At 38.2% G+C, this 13,679-nt stretch overlaps 1 protein-coding gene across 8 annotated transcripts in view; it reads right to left on the bottom strand.

Moving 5' to 3' along the window:
- The window catches only part of PTPRM (protein tyrosine phosphatase receptor type M), a 762,555-nt gene that overhangs the window by 299,982 nt on the left and 448,894 nt on the right, over positions 1 to 13,679 (bottom strand). For all 8 annotated transcript variants that reach the window (XM_069468544.1, XM_069468545.1, XM_069468547.1 and 5 more), the window contains 3 exons: positions 13,195 to 13,304; positions 4,186 to 4,387; positions 1,356 to 1,458 (listed from right to left, as the gene is read on the bottom strand). In XM_069468544.1, the coding sequence (XP_069324645.1) occupies positions 1,356 to 1,458; positions 4,186 to 4,387; positions 13,195 to 13,304 (415 nt within the window). The remainder of the gene's footprint in view (positions 1 to 1,355; positions 1,459 to 4,185; positions 4,388 to 13,194; positions 13,305 to 13,679) is intronic.

Below are 13,679 nucleotides of genomic sequence, written 5' to 3'. Positions count from 1 at the left end.
GGGCAAATCATCTGAACAGACATTTCTCAAAGGAAGACACACAAATGGCCAACAGATAGGTGAAAAAATGCTCAACATCATTAGTCATCAGAGAAATGAAAATGAAAACTACAATGGGATATCATCTCATCCCATTTAAAATGTTTTTTATCAAAAAGAGAGGCAATAAATGCTGGTGAGGATGTAGAGACAAGAGAACTTTCATACACTGTTGGTATTATAAATTAGTGCAACCATGAGGAGAACACGACAGAGGTTCCTCAAAAAAGTACAAATAGAACTACCATATGACCCAGCAATCCCGCTGCTTGATATATATCCAAAGGATGGGAATTTAGTGTATCAAAAAGGTATCTGCAGTCCCATGTTTATTGCAGCACTATTCACAATAGCCAAGATATAGAATTAACCTGAGTGTCCATCAACAGATGAATGGATAAGAAATTGTGGCACATATACACAATGGAATATTATTAACATATAGTCACAAAAAAGAGTTAAATCCTGCCCTTTGCGACAACATAGATGGAACTGGAGAACGTTATATTAAGTGAAATAAGCCTAGCGCAGAAAGACAAATCTCACATATTCTCACTCATATGTGGGAGCTAAATATTAAAAACAATTGATCTCATGGTGACAGAGAATAGAATGATGGTTATCAGAGTCTGGAAGGGTAGCAGGCCGTGGGGGATAGGGTGGGGATGGTTAATGGGTACAAAAATATAGTTAGATAGTTAGACAGCATGAACAATATTTGATAGCACAACAAAGTGACAATAATCAACAGTAAGTTAAGGTATAGTTTAAAATAACTAAAATAGGGGAACAGGAATGCCCTCAACACAAGGAAATGATACATGCCCGAGGTGATGGATACCCCAATTACCCTGATTTGATTAGCCCACATTGTATGCCTATATCAAAAGATCACATATAAAGATATACACCCTGTAAAGATATACAACAATTATGTGTCAATAATTATTAAAATTAAAAAAATAAAAGAATAGAGCTCAGGACAAAAATGTCATCTGCCCTTGGGTAACTAAATTGCAGCCAACAATTACCTTTTAGAAGCAAAGCCATTTCATCAACAGACTGGGCTTTGTTCCTTATCTTCAAAAGACCAACTCACTTGCATCAGAATAAAACCCTTTAAATAATACTTGATCACCTTACATCAAAGCCCTTTCATTTTCCTCAGTCATTTCTTTTAATTAGAGCTAATAAAGATATGGATTTACATGCTGACTGAGGTTTGTAGCAAATCCCTAGGAAACACATTGGAAAAATTAATCAACTTGGTTTTAGTTTTCTTCCCTCTAGAGTCAGCCCACCCCTTCGCTTCCTACCTGACAGGTGCACCTCTGCTGTGTGCAGGTTTCAGCAAGACTGTCACCGTATTGTCAGTTTGATTCAAAGGTGTCTCAAGTTCATATGCTGGCATGGAGGGTGCTGGGGAAAAAGGTGTACAATGCGAGACTCATTATTTCTGGTTTATCTTCTCGGTTTACTTTCCACCTTCTTTCACAAGAACATTAAGAACATAGCGCACTTACTTTAAGTTGCAGCTATAGCTGACCATGAATAAGCTTTATATATATTCCCTACACAAAATAACAGGGACAGCTGCTTAAATTAGCACATATTGACCGCCTTGACCTTGAGCTGAAGCTGGGAGAGGGTATGAGATGTCAGTGATCTTCTATTGCTTGATTTGGATTCTGGCTCAATGGGTGTAGTCAGCTTGTAAAAATTCATCGAGTTATATACTTATAATTTGTGCATTTTTCTATACATATAACATTTTTAATAAAATGTGTATGTTAAACGTACATTTAAGAAACAATCACTGGGATCATAAACCTGGACTTTACAGTTCTGCCATCTGAGTCAAGGTTTTTCACATACTAATGACCCATTTGGGGATTTAAGGAGGACACGGGGGAGCCAGAGACTTGTTGGAATTAATTAGTGACCACTTCTGGGCTCTCAGGAAAGCATGAGTGTGGAAAATACATGGGAATTGAAGGAAGAAAGGCTTAGGTTTAACTTTTTTGTTGTGTTTTGTTTTAGCCAGCATAAGAGCTTAATTATCTCTGGAACTTCAGTTTATGCACCTCTCAAAACGGGGGAAAGTGAATTCAAAGAGACAATAGAAAGAGAGTGCTAGGCAAACATAGTTCTACAAATGTTAGTTCTCCTCCCAATGTGGATCCTATTTCCAGGTCATTTCCTGGCATTCTTTCTTCTCTAGACTGGGAAGTCTTATTGCGATAGGAGAACAACAGAGCTCCAGACAAATCATTACATAGAGCTGTGATGTGAAAGGGTGTAACATCTTTGCACAACCCACAGGTCCCTAGAAAGCTAGAGATCGCTTCTTGAAAATAGTTTTTAAAACTGTTTTACATATAAAAAAAAGCTTCTATGTAACAGACATGGGTTATTTCTCAGTTCCATTTCGTGAATTTTCTCAGTATTAAAAGTTAATTTCCATTCTATTTCAAATAACTATAATTCAAGACAGAGAATTACATTTTGTATATGAGAATAGTTTCCTATCTCAAGTCCATGAAAATAGAAAATAGGGCCCCTAAATGTAACTTTCAAAAAATTATAAAATTCAAATAGTTATTTTTGATGAGCCCACATAGGCTCACTGAAATGTCAAGTTTCTTTGCTTTTGGGTAGATTTAGATGAACTTGGTGTACTAAGAGTGGTCAAAAACATATTGGCTGAAATTTTTATTTAATAAAAATGGGAAAAGTGAATTTTTTTCCTAAAAGAATACCTTCAGATAACAATCTATGACATATGGTTTCAATAGGGGCAAATTTTAAGAATTGGAGGTATACATATTGGCATATATTTCCTCTTCAAATCCCCATGATAAATTCATGCATTGGGTAATGTCATCTTAATTTATATGCATGGGTAAAGTTACTTGATCAAAATAAGAGAGAAAGTACATGGAAAAATCATAACTAGAACCCAGATTTTCTGATTCTAAGTGCAGTGGTCTTTCTGCCCACCCATTTGTACAACCTAGGTCAATTTTCTAATCTCTCATTTTCCTAACCTCCCAAGAACTTCTTCCTCTTTTCCAACTCTCCATATTGTTCCTATAACCTAAATCTATATATAGAATATCAAATGTGTATTAAATGTGAAGTCAAGTTTGCACTCATAAACAAAATGTTACAAAATGAAAAATTATCCTTTTAAGTTATAATCACTTAAAAACAAAATCTCAAACCTCTTCGCCTCAAAACCTAGCAGAATGTTTATAATACTCTAGTTGTGAATATTCCTTTCCTTCAACTTCAAACAAAAACTTATAAAACTAGGAGTGAGGGACAAAAGATATAAAAGCCAGGCTAAATATTATGGATCTAACTCTGTCTGATAAAAAGTTACTTCCCTCCCCCAGATCCATCCCATCCATCCCCAACCAAAATAGCTAAAGCCAAAACTCAAGCACTTCCTCACTCATACCCACAGGGAGGAAAAATGAAAAAGAAAATGTCCATGGAATTTTGTTTATTGCTGTTACATATCCCATACCAGATGGCAACTTAATTTCCTCTAGTCTGAAGTACAAAGGCATTTTCTGCACAGTTGAACATGCCTAGAAATATTTCTCAGATTATGTCTTTTGTTGGATGGCATAATTGGGTCTCTAAAAGTGAAAAGCTGGAGACCCTCAGTGCCTTGTACCACCCTGTATGTTGCCTCTCTCTTCAGGATGGGAAACAACTAATGGTAAAGGTCCCAAGGAAGGCTGATGCTTCTGGAAGTGGACTCCATGTGACTCTGCCTTTCTGCTGAGCTCCCAATTGTTCATGGCTCATTACAGAGATTTTTCCATCACTGCTGCTCTAGTAACTTGGGATTGCCAAGGGAATGATAGTGCCGTAACAGAACCTCCAGCCCCATGTCCAAGTCCTCCGAGGCAAACTGCTAAAACAGAGGACACTTCCTAACACAGGAGGATCTTAAGCTCCCCCAAAATAAATATTTGTAGCATTTCATTTAATTCCATGAGTCTGAATTTCAGGCATCCAGAGGTATTCATTTGGATAAAATGTGCGAGCGAGCTTTGCATACTTAACAATGGGAATGGAAAAGTACAAAAATGCTACTTCTGATAAAAGACACAACTCGTGAATGTATAGTACCTGATATTTTGGTGGTGAACTGGTTTGTTGCTGGAGGCCCAAAACCTTTAGCTGTGCTCGCTCGGATGGTAAAGGAGTATGTGGTGCCCGGATACAGTCCAAAAAACAGAAAATGGGTTTCATTTCCCAGTTTTGAAACTCTTCCACTTTGATTGGATAAATCTATTTCTGGGTCAAAGGAACTGACTGCTTTGTAGGTGATCTGCAAAAGAATAAGAAAGTGATAAAAATATCTGGAGCAGATGGACTCAGATTACATCTTTATCCAATAAACCCTTCTGATATATGCACTGTCAGACACTTTATGATAAGCTCTCCCTCTCAAAGACTCTTCAAATCCCGAATCCAGGGAAGGGGCACAGGAACTCAGCCCAAACTGTTGTGAGTTATTACCTTTATAGACAGGGGAACTTAAATTCAATAGATTAGAACATAAAGGATGAGTTCACGTTTTAAACTAATACCTTGAAGTTGTTTGCTTTCAAAATGTCATTTTGTAAAAGTACATTACAATAGATAGGTTTAGGAAAAAAACAACAAAATATACAACTATCTCAAACAGATAAGACACCGATAACGATAAGGCCTCATCTCTGATCTGGCAGCTATAATTTAATTTAGGACTGAATGGGATTATTTTCTGTTGGGAACAAGGACACCTTTAAATGTTTTCATCAATATGGGCAAAGATATATGCTCTGAAAATAAATCCAAGACACACGCCAGTAGTTCCTGAAGCTATGAGTGGAGTGCTTGTTATGGGTCATATTCATTTCTTTTCTTCAGAGCAATTCTATCCACCAGAACTTTCTGTAATGAAGGAAATGTTCTATTCTGCACTGTTCAATATGGTAGTAGTCACCAGCCACATGTGGCTACTGAGCACATGAAATGTGGCTAGTGAAGACTGAGGAACTGGAAATTTAATTAACTAAAATCTGAATCTAAATTACCATGTGTAACAGGTAAGCCGTCATATCAGATGGTACAGCTCTAGGAGTTTTCATGATATTTGCTACATAACATATTCAAAGCATGTTGGATGAGTCTGAAATGTTTGAAAATAAATATAACATAGGTGCCTTTAAATTTTGCCCTCTGAAATGATTTTTTAAAGAATTTCACTGAGAGTAGTTCATCAACTATTTAAGAACATGCACTTTAGAGGTGATTACTAACTTGTACTGGTTGTAATGACATAATTTTAAAATGTGGCATATTCAAAAGTTTTAAATTGCAAAACTGAGCACTTTTCTCACTTTTAAATAGGTAAACTTACTTATAATTTATGTGCATGAACACTAACACTGTTATTATATGGAGTGATAATTGACATTCTTTCTTTTTATATTTATACCATGTCATTACAATTAAGAAGACCTCTCTGAAAGAATATTTAGATTGAATCAACTAAGCTTTGGCAAGAAAATGTTTGCTGCATATAGTAATCAATGCAGTGCATATCAGAGTCAGGCCGAGTATCTGTGGTTAACCCTCTAACAGACTTCCTCTCGACGCTGAGGAAGTCTAGAGGAGACAAGACCAGATCGACCACCCCACTGCTAAGGGGGGCTGTGTGCTCGACTGCTTGCCTGGTCTTCCGTTTTGATGCTCCCAGAAAAAAGAGCAGCCCAGAGGACGCAGATCTAAGCCTGGACAGCACAGCTGCTCCCAGGGTTTATTTATTCATTCGTTCACACATTCAAAACATACTCATTGAGCACTTCTTGGGTGCCAAGCACTTTCTGATCTGGGGTCTCATATGGCGATTCAGGCATGGTACCTGCCCTGAAGGAGCTCACAGGCTAGTGGGGCAAAGGGAGAAGCAATCCAACAGCTATGATACCGTGTAATTCAAATGAGGAGAACACTGCCTGCCAGGGCTAGCTTAGTCTCAGGGCTCATTTTATTGCCTAAGAAGTTTGCATATGGGACCAAGTCCAAATGCCTTAGTTACATGTTTCAGACCTGCATCTCCAAACTTATTTCTGAACATGCTACACCACAACATTAGGTTACCTTCTGTTCTGGTTAGAGATAGAGATCTACTGCCCCACAAACACTGATGGGGCTTTCCTGATACCACTTTTTGTTCATAAACTTTCACCTGCCTGGAACATGATAGAAGTATCTCTGTCCCATTTCTCTACCTATTCAGATTCATTTATTCAATTCAAATATTGATTAAACACCGACACTCTGCATGCACTGTAGTCAGCAGGTAGACACAGGCCCTGACTTGAGGTAGCTAAGAATCTGGACTGGGTGGGCTGGGCTGAGGAGACATGTAACACAACATACACATTAATAATTTTAAAACATGAAGTTTCACGGAAGAAACCAACAGGGTAGAGTCTTCAGATAAGGAGTATCACAGGGGGAGAGAGGTTCATACACAGCCATCTGGAAGGCCGGGGAAGGGCCCACTGAGATGTCACTTAAGCCAGGAAGATTTGACCTTTGCGAAGGAGCCAAACAGGCCAAGAGTTGGGGAAGAACAGCACAAACTGAGGCAATGAAACAGGAGCGAGCTAGGCCCAGTTAGTGAACAGGGAGGAGCCCTGTGTAATCCCTGGGGGGCTGGAGAAGCGGGCAGGGCAATAGCACGTGGTGCTCCCTACCCCAAGATACGACATTTGATTTCATACAACAGGAAGGCAGCCCTTGAATGCTTTTCAGTGTGAAAATAAAATGATCTGATTCCTTTTATAAAAAGTTCACCTTGGCTGCAGGTGGGAGATTGATTTTATTGAGGGGGGGATGTAAAGGTAGTAGGGAGGTCAGTAGGAACCACTGCGGAGTCCGGGGCCTGGAGCTACTGCACAGGGGAGAGAATGCAGTGGCCCTGACGAAGGTGGGGGATGGAGACAGCAGGGGATGAAAAGAACTGGCGTGTTTTAGAGACAAAATGAACAGCGCCCAGTGATGGGTAAGATGCAAGGCAAAGGCGGAGGAATAAAAGATAGGTTGTATGTTTGGGGCTTGAGCAAAAGGTGGTCCCACTTACTGAAATGAGGTGGAATGCATGAGGAGAAACTGACACTTCGATGTGGCCATATCAAGTTGGAAATGCCTATGACAGCCAAGTGGACATATGTGTGTGACATAAAGCTGGGGTCGGAGAGAGGGCTGGGCTGGAAATGGAGATCTGGGGGTGACTGGCATTGAAATTATGTTGGGAATGGACAAGATCACTGGAGAAGGGAGTTTAGAGAAGAAAAAAGAAGAAAGCCCATTACCATGCCCTAATGAACACTGATATTTAATAAAGGATAGAGGAGGAGAAGCCAGTAATATAAGAGAAACATAAATGCAGGAAGAAGCCAAAAGAGAGAGAACTGTCATGAAACCAAACAAAAAGGAAGGAGGAAAAGAAGGAAAGAAGGGAGGAAGGAAGGAAATGTTTTCCAAGATGAGACTGAGACCAAAAAAGTGCCTATCCACGTCTCAAGCCAGAGTTCCAGTTGTGCTGACCTGTGAAGCCTTCCTAAATCTGGCCTAACCATCACTAGATCAGCTGAGCGCTCACCATAGTGACTATGTTCATACAATTCATTTGGCAATGAATCACGGAGTGCTGTAAAAATCTCTTGTTTAGTCTTCAATCATGATTTAAATATGCCAGAGGAATTGGAACATTTCAAGTAATTGTAGCATCTTTCTGAGGAGTGACTGATGTCTTATTCGTCTTTCTGATTCCATCGTGATCAGTAAATATTTGGCACTCAATATGTATTTTCCTAAAAAGCACTCCTGGGAGAGCAGGTGTGTGCATGTGCTCACGTAAACACTCGCACCATGCAAGTAGGATCCGTGCCGTACAGCACAGACCAAGCAGCAAATGCTTTACTGAAGAACGTGCTCGTCCACAGGGGCTTATGGGTTTGTACCTGCCAGTAGCCATGGAGTTGCAGCATAAACTACACTGAGGGCTCTTCGCTGTCTTCCAGTCACAGCTCTTAGACAATTTGGTAAAAATTGGAGATCCTCTCTCTCCTACCCCTAAAAATGGACATTATACATGAATCCATGCACTCCTAAAAGGTATGAATCTTCCCCACCCCTAACAAACAAGCATGTTGTGCACATGCGTGTACACAAATGTCAGAATGCTCATGGACCACCCCACCCCGTAAACCCATCCACAGAGCCATGGAGTCTGAATAGGAGGAATGACAAAAGCTTCTCAGTAATGGGGCAATCTAACTCTGTAATTCCACCGCCTGCCACGGAGCTGCTACCCAGTGAACATTTACCAACACGAGCAGCTGCTCTAAAGGGCACCAAAATGTACCTCCACACTTAAACTCAAGTGCACATATCTCTTTGGCATTTATTTTTTCATTTGTCCATTCAACACATGTTTATTAAGTGCCTATTAAGTATTCACTAAGTACTTAAGTACAGCAGGGAACTCCCAAAAGGCAAGTTTGGGAAAGCTTTTACACTTGCACTGCATCGCTGGCTGAAGGTCCAGGAAATTTTAATGAAGCCTCTATAAAGAATACTGATGTTCCAGCATTGGATGTAGGGAATTTTACGGAATGCCCATAAAATTTTATGGGTCAGAAGCAAACCGAGATCCCCAAAACACGTGTGGTTTCAGATTTAGGTGAGACAGAATAAACTGTTGCTTCTATTGGATGATTTCTGATTTGCAATTAAGTGCTTGAAATCTTCTAAAATTATCTTCTGCTTCTCTACTCAAACTCTCAAATTCTAAACTGAGAGATTTCTGGAGAACCAAGATGGAATAACATGCAGCCTTCGAGCACGAGGGGATCACAGTCTCCTAGGGAGTGTGAGCGGGTGGTAACTGTAGCCTGCGTAAAACAGTCTTCAACCTGAGGTCCAGGCAATTTCTCTGTGAGCACAAAGGGACGAGTAATTAAATCTGATTTCAGGGGAGGAAAGGACCTGGGATACTTCAAGGAAAAGTATAGTACTTGAATAAAATGCTGAAAAATAAGCAGAAGTACTATCGGAGGAGAACCAAGGGGACAGCAGAGGAGGAAAGAAGAATGCAAGCAAGAGCACAGTGCTGCTGGAATTCAGAAGGTTCTGCGAGAAAAGAAAATTCCCTACACGCAGCTCATTGAATTCCAGGAAATAAATAGCAGGCGAAGAAGTAATAAATATAAATTGGGATTAGATCACAAAAGACCTTGAATATTGCAAGCAAACTTCCTCACACGGCCTCTGAATTCTCCCCCTACGCTGTCGCCCATCTCAGTCGCTGGTCATCCAGCCCCAGGATCTTGGGGTGTCTTCAACTCTAGAGTCATCGATGCCCCATCAGCTGGCACGTCCAGACCGCTCTGCCTTGCTCTGTGCCAGCAAAACCGCACAGGGTGCTCTATCCACACGCTGCACTTCATTGTTTTCTATAGTTAGCTGCCGGCAGGACAGTGACATATGGTAGAGAAGGGACATTACCTTTTCTACTTTTGTTTTCTTCCAATACCTAACACATAGTAGATGTTTAAAGAAGTCTATTGATGTGTTACTCTCATGAGCAGAAGTCTGGCATTTACTCACTGGGCAATGGAGAGAGATTAATATATAAAGTTAGTGAGGTAAAATAAAAACACTTGGACATACATCCTTGTGCATTTGGAAGTATTCCTGACTGATAAACTTCTAGAAATAGGTTTGATATGCAATGTTCATATTTTGATTGATGTTCCCATTTGCCTGCAGAAGAGGCTGCAAAATGTATATTCCCGTCAATAGTCCACGCAGGTCCATAGTTCTCCCTAATTAACATTTGATATTACGGAAATTTAAACTTTTTGTAGCACTTGTTTTATTTCATTTCTTAATCATTAGTCAGGCTGGGTACCTTATTGTATGCTTCCATGCCAGCTGGATTTTTTCTGAGTTACCTTCTCTTATTCTCCACTTTTTTTTCTAATAGGGTGTTTTGTCTTTTTCTTATTAATCTGTATCAAGACTCTGTATATTATAGACACCAACCCGCTGTCTGCCGTCCCTGTTGAAATTAATTTATCTAAGTCTTCTGCTTGTATTTAGACTTCCTTCGTGGTATCTTTCATCATCCAGAATCTTATATATCTTATCATATATATATGTGTGTGTGTGTGTGTGTGTATCTTAAAATCTTATATAATCAAATCTCTCAATCATTTTTAATGACTACTGTGTTTTATGTTAAGCTTAGAAAAATATAGTATAAAAATATCCTCCTATAATATTTTTCCTATAGCGTTCTTACAAGTTTAAGTTTTGTGTTTGGATCATGATCTGTCTGGAATTTACTTTTGTTTGATGTGAGGTGGTGGTTTCACATGGCATATTATTTTTGTAATAAAATGCTGGGTTTGCTAACATTTATTACATTGCATCCATTTTATATTCATAAATGAACTTGCACTATAGTTTCTACCCTGTAAAATTTTGGAAGGACATGTATCTAGTTGTTAATAGTAGTTACCTTTGAAAAACAAAACCAGGAAGCAAAGATATTTTATCATGAATACTTCTGTACTGAAAATATTCTTTCAGAGAACAGTGCTATATTTACAACTCAACAAAAAATGAAAGATTTAACAGGTATTGAGTAAAGGTGTAATTATCAGACATAGGTTTTAGGAAGATAACCCTGATGAAATTAAATGGCAGCAGTGGGAGGTGTGGTACGAGAAGGGTAAGAGCCAGGACAGAGACAGGGAGAACAGGAAGGCAAGGCTAGTTTGGGGAAGGCTGAGGGTGGGAGTCAGGAGTACGCATAAAGGAGAGGGCAAAGAGTAAAACCAGAAGGAGGCTGTGATGCTGTCAATTGCCATAACTCCTGGAAAAAACAATGCTGTCAGCCATTTCAATCATTAATGCTTTTGTATATCTTTCATATTAGGCAAAGAGAGAACTTGAGAATAACCTAAACCTGTAGCATATTAATTTCCAATATCAGCAACATTCAATCTGTTATTTCCTTCTTTCCTTCAAAAACTACCCAAGTGTGCTACCTGCCCTAAAGAAACACCTGTGTCATTTATTACCAATTTTTTTCCAACCATGGTAATTCATCTCACCTTTCAGTTTCTACCTATATTCAAATGTGACTCCATGACAGAATGCAGTGTTCCAATGGTCCCTGCTTCTTTAGGACCAAGTATTTGATTTTCTTAGCATGACATCTGTCCTAAAACACTGTGATCCTCCAGAGAGGGGACCAAGTCTGGTTCAATGTCAATCTTTGGCTCAGGTAGGAAGCTGTTTATATTGTAAACTCTGGCACAGGCTGGGTGAATCACAGCACCAGGTGCCTCTCGGCTAAAGAAGAGCTCCTGAGATTCTACCTAAGACCTACCTTAGTGATAGGAACCAGGGAACTCCCTTCCTTTCTACTTCTAGAAAAGTAGAAGGAGAAAAGAGAAAAAGATTTGGTGGCCAGAAAACTTGTATTTAATCACTTCAGCCTGATTCACACATTTGACATTTCCTCTTTGGTCCCTAGAAAAATGAACCAACCTGTTCCACTTACACATATCTGATTTTTAAAACCTGATTTATGACACATCCACAATCCCCACTGTACTAGCATTTAGATCAGTGTTCAACTGGGGGACCCTGGCTGCTGACTCACAGAGATTAATGGGTTCTTCCTTTGAATTATTATTCCTGTTGTTTTCATGTTAAAGTTACTTATCACACAAAGACATATGGCCCATGGAATTAGAAATAAAGAATCTCGCTGTTGTTTTCTGTCTGTCTAGATAGCAATATGTGGCTTTTAGGACAGGTGAACTTACTGCTTGGAACTTAAAGTTGACTTCAAAAAAATTTTTTTTACTAGAAAAGTTGATCTTTTCCAGTTAAAAAAAAAAAATCTCTCTACTCTTATGTAAGAATCTCCAAAACTGAGACCTGGAAATAGTCATGGGGCCAAAAATATTAACTAGAAGATTCTCATCACTGAGCAAAAAATATGAAGTTATTTGATTTGTTTATAACACTTAGCTCTATAAAAGCTGAGCCATGAATTTTCATAACACTCAGTTCCTTCATGATAAAGCAGCCAATGAATGGCATCGATAACTGTACAGAAATCAACTTTTTCCTTTTATTTTTCTTCATTTAGCTTTCAGTTAATTTTTTTTTTTTTTTTTTTTTTGCATTTCAACACCAATTTTCAAAAGTTATAAGGAAATATAAATGTGAGGCTAGTTGGATCGGGGAAGGGGTTTACTGGTGATTACTGTCTGACAGCTAATCTGCACAGGCTTTTGTCAGCAGTTCTGAAAGGTATTCAAGCAGAGCTTCCATATGAGGATCTGCCACAATTTCTAGAAACCTTACAACATATAATTTTGTTGAATTTGCATTCAAATAAATGCTAACTTAAAAAACAACACACCTGCTTGTTTCTATGACAATAGGCATAGTGAAATGATGCTCACACAGATGTGATGATGAATGTCACCATGTTATTGCTGTTATTTTTTTCCTTGAACAATTCATCAAATTCTTCTCTGCTATCTATCATTCAACCATTTGATATGCCTCAGTAGACAAAACTATGTCACAGAAGTCTAAAGGATGTTTTGCTAATACTAAGAAACCAAAAGACACTATTATATTGTTACCCCTGAGGCAATTTTTATTGGCTGCTAATTGGATAATCAGTGTTCTTCTATAATTCAGTAGTAACATATTTCATAGCTAAGCAAGAATAGAATTCTGTGGTTGCCTCTTAATCAATGTATGTTTCAAAATACTTATTGTTTTTAATGTTATGCTGGGTATTAACATATAATAACATATAATCTGGAAACATCCAACTCATTGTAAAGATGTATCCTGAAATTATACGCAATTTAAAAACTTAATTTTAAATTTTTGTTTCTGTGCAATAATCATATAACTATTGAAAACATTAACGTCTTAAAAGGCATTATATGTCATTATGTATTTTTAAAAACTACATAGCCTTGATTTCCATAAGAAATTATAGTAAAAAATTAAATTACTAACAAATGTATACACTACCTCATATAAAGTAATTACACCATATGTTTGAGTTGGTTCTCTCCATTGAAGAAATATCTTCTCTTCAAAGGTACTTCCTTGGATGGATTCAGTAGGAACAGCACCTGGGACTAAAGGAGAATAGGAAATGAATGAGTAACAAACCAAAAAAAAAAAAAAGTCAAAGTAGAGTTTTCTAGACTTGGTAGGTTTTAAGCTTCTGTTGAGGCACATGATTTTAACAGTCTATGCGTACATTCAAATTTTCTTTTAAAAATCTAAAATCTAAAACTGTATTAGCTACATCATCCTTATTTTTTTTTTAAAAAATTTCAACATTTTAAAAAAAAGTTTGAATCAATTAGAGCTCAGTAAGCACCTTCTAAATAAACTTTTTCATTCTTCCAAAAGAAAAGAAGAAGGATATGAATCAATGAGAATTCTCACACACTGCTTATGGGAGTGTAAATTGGTAAGGCCACTTTGGAAAATAATTTGGTAGTATT

Source organism: Eulemur rufifrons, chromosome 5, assembly GCF_041146395.1.
Source record: "Eulemur rufifrons isolate Redbay chromosome 5, OSU_ERuf_1, whole genome shotgun sequence".
Classification (NCBI taxonomy): Eukaryota; Metazoa; Chordata; class Mammalia; order Primates; family Lemuridae; genus Eulemur; species Eulemur rufifrons.
The sequence above is the reverse complement of the archived record's forward strand: the minus strand, read 5'-3'. Positions and strand labels throughout refer to the sequence as shown.